General features: G+C 45.2%; 1 protein-coding gene across 1 annotated transcript in view; it reads left to right on the top strand.

The window, feature by feature from the left end:
* Nucleotides 1–5000, top strand: part of smap1 (small ArfGAP 1) — a 223736-nt gene that overhangs the window by 62778 nt on the left and 155958 nt on the right. The window contains exon 4 of the mRNA XM_063191296.1: nucleotides 2822–2900. Within this exon, the coding sequence (XP_063047366.1) occupies nucleotides 2822–2900 (79 nt within the window). The remainder of the gene's footprint in view (nucleotides 1–2821; nucleotides 2901–5000) is intronic.

Raw genomic sequence — 5000 nt, 5'->3', positions numbered from 1 at the left:
ACTGACAGTTAAGCCTCAGGACATGGCACGCACTATACATCAGTGTGTGAGTTTGTGTGAGTGTGAGTGTGTGTGTATGTGTGTGTCTGTGTCTGTGTGTTTGTCTGTGTGTGTTTGTCTGTGTGTGTGTGTGTGTGTGTGTTTGTGTGTGTGTATCTGTCTGTGTATCTGTCTGTGTGTGTGTGTGTGTGCGCGTGCGTGCGTGCGTGCGTGCGTCTGTCTGTCTGTCTGTCTGTCTGTCTGTCTGTCTGTCTGTCTGTCTGTCTGTCTGTGTCTCTGTCTGTGTCTCTCCGTTACCTCACCACCTCACCCCACCGCTCCATTGTAACAAAGCTCTCTACCTTTCTACATATTGAACACCGTTGCTGAGGGGGTAGGGGAGGAAAGTGGATAATTTGAGTTCCACATCTGTCCTCCTTTTCACCTTACTCTCCTTTCATTTTCTCTATCCAACGATCTCTCTCTCTCTCGTGCTCTCTCTTGTGCTCTCTCTCTCATGCTCTCTCTCTCCATTCATTTTCTCTATCCAACTATCTCTCTCTCTCTCTCGTGCCCCCCCCTCTCTCTCTCTCTCTCGTGCTCTCTCTCTTTCTCCCCCCCCCTCTCTCTCTCCCTCTCTCTCTTTCTCTCCATCTGCCTTTGTGTTTTTCTATCTCTCCATCTCTTTCTGTTGTCTCCTTCTTCCTGATTCATTTTTCATCAGAAGAGAACAATGCTGATCAATGTTTCATGAGGCCACCGTGTGTGATGCCAGGAGTGCTGTACGGGGCCCTCAGCTGCTGCTGCTGCTGCAGAGAGTCTGATACTGGAGCTTAGAGGAGGAGGCCACTGCACTCTAGCGCAGAGAGAGAGAGAGAGAGCTACTGGAGCTTAGAGGAGGATGCCACTGCACTCTAGCACCCAGAGAGAGAGAGTTGGGGCACCAGCAAGGGTGCCTGATTATCATAGACTTGCAATCGCGATTCGAGAAGCAACGCCGGCAAAGGTGTTGCGTCACTAGGAGGGTGCAGCCTGGCTACCAGCAAGGGTGCTTTTTGTCTATTCTTTTGTACTAGTGTGTGACTTTGTGTGTCTGAGAGAAAGAGAGTGAGGTGTTGTGGAAGAATATTTCAAGTGAGTGTATGGAAAAAAAGTATTGTATGAGTGTGTTAGTGTTTTTAATGGAGAGTATAGAAAGTGTGCGTGTGTACACATTCCGTGTGCACATTGTATGTGTCTGTCTGTGGTTTTTACACGTGTGTGTGTGTGTGTGTGTGTGTATGTGTGTGTGTGTGTATGTGTGTGTGTGTGTATGTGTGTCTGTGTGTGTGTCTGTGTGTGTGTGTGTGTGTGTGATGTGAGTAGGTTTCACAGGTGGAGAGAGGTGTGGGATCAGATCTCAGCCCCACTGTGCTTCCTGCCCATCTCCCTCTCTCCTCCCCCCATATCCCTCTTTTCCTCTCTCAATCTCCCGCGTTTCCTCTCCCTCGCTCTCTACCTCCCTCCTCTAATCCCTTTATCTCACCTCCATCTCTTCCCTCTGCCCTGCCTCTTTTCTCCTCCTCCTCACGCGTCTGTCTGTTTGTCTGTCTCTCCCCCTCTCCCTTTTTATCTTTCTCTCTCTCTCTCTGTCTGTTTGCCTGTCTGTATCTCTCTCTCTTCCTCCCTCTCTCTCTCTCTCTCTCTCTCTCTCTCTCTCTCTCTGAAGGAAGAAATTCTGAAAGGAAAGAGAAAAATAGTGTGAGATGAGGTGGAGTGAGGTCAACAAAATATAGATAAGCACGAAAGGGGGATCACAGGAAAGATAAAGGAAGAAGAGAGAAAAGATGAAAATTAGGAAAGGAGAGAAAGGGGACTGCAAAAGAGGTTGGGTACGAAACATACTCAATACACTGCTCAATTGGTGGATAGGATGAATAGATGAATCGCTTGATGGCGCGAAGGTGGGGCTAATTCGCTGAGGGACGCGATTTGATGACGAATGGCCATGACTTGTCATTGGTATGAATGTAGCTTCAACTTGTTTATGTGACCGTGTGTGTTTGATGGAAAAGGGAGTTTGTAATCTCTTGATGTGGATTTGGGTGTTTGTCCAACCACCCACAGAGAGCTGCTGGCTGTCAATGTGATTTTCTATCACTCAATATAGCAGGTTTCACAGACGTGTGTTTGTGTTTGTGTGTGTGTCTGCGTGCGTGTGTGTCTGTGTCTCTGCTCATATGGCAGTGTGAATGTACAAACACACTTTCGTTTTCAACACATATTTCACCCAAATAAGAGTGAATGAAACTGTCGCTTGTGACTAAATCCTACATTTCTAAGCCAGAGTTGTTTCATTGCCCCACCAAGGCAAAGTAACAACCAGTTGTTTTTTTCTCCTTTGGTCCCGTGTGTATTAGAAGATTTGCATGTGCATTTTCATTTACTAGGCCTGGGAAAAAAACAGAATAATTTTGTCTCGTTTGTTCTGCTTTAACATTCAATGTTGTTTACGATGTACACTGGTAACCTTTTCATGTTTTAATAACAGGGCTTGATGATGCATCGAATAAATGCATATTTATTTTAAAGTGAATGTAAATGCATTGCAAGGCCTCCACTGGTTTGCAAAAAACACTGCCTGCCTGCCTGTATGTCTGTCTGTCTGTCTGTCTGTCTGTCTCTGCATCTGTATGTGTGTCTGTGCAAACGACTAAGTGCTTTTGGGATTGAAGTAACTTATTGATTTCTGCTTTATTTTTTTATTTGGTTAGAGGTGTGAAAGGAATTATGGGGCTTGTAGTCCAAGTGTGTGTCCTTCAAACTTCCTCGTTGTTTTCCTGAGCCATCGTTTCCCCCTTAGAGCTGTGGAGTTCTTTATCAGGGACAAGTACGAGAAGAAGAAATACTACGACAAGAATGCTGCTGTCAACGGATCCATTGTGAGTAATAACACACACACACACACACACACACACACACACACACACACACACACACACACACACACACACACACACACACACACACACACACACACACACACACACAGACTGCCAGACTCCCATGCAGGGTCTGCCAAGTGATGACTAATTAAATTGTGTGTGTGTGTGTGTGTGTGTGTGTGTGTGTGTGTGTGTGTGTGTGTCTGTGTGTGAGATAGAGAGAGATGAGGGGGAGAGAGTTTGACTTTGAGCTTATGTAATTAATCAATGTGATCACTGTGTGTGTGTGTGTGTGTGTGTGTGTGTGTGTGAGAGAGAGAGAGAGAGAGAGAGAGAGAGAGAGAGAGAGAGAGAAGAAAAAAAAGAGTAAGAGAAATAGATTGTGTGTGTTTGGTTATATTGAATGTTACCAGTGAAAGGGTTCTAAAAATAAACAGAATATTATTTTCTGCAGATGTGCTTCTCTCTCTCCGTGCTGCAACCTCAGGCAGTCCAGCTGTGCCTCTCTATTGTGTCCCGCCCCCAATTGGGATGTGAACTCATGAACTCCATGACTATCACTTACTTGCTGTGGCAGCCAATCAAAATTGATGCTCACTTAAATACTAGTGTGCCATAGGCCAAAGTGTCTCTGTTTAGAGGACTTGATTGGTTGTTTCAATTGTGATGTGAATTTCTGAACTGTGGCTGTGCCTTACTTTGACAGCCAATCAAAACAACGTGACTAGTTTGCTTACTGCCTGTACCACATATTCTAACCAATCGTGTCTACAAGCAAGGCCAATGGTAAATGTGGTGCTGAAGTCATGCCCCTCTTCTTCTACTCAACAATTTGCAAACGGGTTGAATGTGATTGAAGCAAGTCAAGCGAAATCATGAGTCTGTTTGATATGTGAGAATTTAAGAAAAGTTATTTTAGGTTTTGTGCGAGACTAGGTAATAGACTACTACGTGCGCCTCACATATTTGACGTGCCGGGCAGCCAATCAAAACTCAGGTTCACTTCAACAATAATATGCCATTGACTTGTCTGGAAGAGAACACCTCTGGTTTGCCATATCATGTGCCAATGGTTCGTTTTTTCAATACAGAGTTGGTAATATTTCAGTGTACCTACCAGATAAATTGACTTATGAATGCTACACTGCAACCGGCAAGTAAGCTGTATTTTTGCCCATTTACTGAAATAAATAGCGCAATGAATCACAAGTTTGCAAGTATTCCAATGCATTGTGGCATGTGTATCGTGATGCGCATCGAAGCCGTGATCGTTGTGAAGCCCTTGCCAATACCCAGCCCTAATTTGCTCCCCTCTGCCAACACAGACGGAGGGGGAAACATGCTAGACCTTTGAAAGGAGAAGAAAGGAATGTCAGACCCACAGCATAGCAGCTTGGCAAAATGTTAGAGGAAAAAACGAAAGAGCAGAGGAGTGAAAATGGGGTGAAGAGAGGGACACTGAGTGAGGAAAAGAAAGGTAGAAGGAGAGATACAGAGGAAGGGACGGAGAAACGGAACGAGAGAGCGATTCAAAGGAAGGGAAAGAAAGGTACAAAGGCACAAAGCCACTGACAGACAGATGGAGGGGAAGGAAGGACAAGGTGCTCTCATTCTCTCTCTCTCTCTCTCTCTCTCTCTCTCACTGTCTCTATCTCTTTCTCTCTCTCTCTCTTTGTCCTCTGTTGACATGAGTAGTCGGCTGGCTTCCTGTAGTTCTCTTCTCTTCTCTTCTCTTCTCTTCTCTTCTCTTCTCTTCTCTTCTCTTCTCTTCTCTTCTCTTCTCTTCTCTTCTCTTCTCTTCTCTTCTCTTCTCTTCTCTTCTCTTCTCTTCTTCTTGCCCTTCCTCAATTTCACTTTCTCCCTGCATCTTTCGCTCTCCTTTCTCTATCTCTTTCTCCCTCCCTTTCTTCTCTCTCTGTTCCCCTCATCCCTCAGCGCTGTCTTCTCTTCTCAAGGGTCTGCATTATTAAAGGCAACTCATTATCTCTTTAAGTCCATTTGGGGAAGGAGAGACGGAGCTTTTCCCTCCTTTTATGCAGCTGCTCACATTCAGACACTTCAGTCTCTTTCACCATCACTCACTCTGCCCTCTGCACT

The sequence above is a fragment of the Engraulis encrasicolus genome, chromosome 24 (assembly GCF_034702125.1).
Source record: "Engraulis encrasicolus isolate BLACKSEA-1 chromosome 24, IST_EnEncr_1.0, whole genome shotgun sequence".
Taxonomy (NCBI): Eukaryota; Metazoa; Chordata; class Actinopteri; order Clupeiformes; family Engraulidae; genus Engraulis; species Engraulis encrasicolus.
This window is presented reverse-complemented; position numbering and strand designations above follow the sequence as displayed.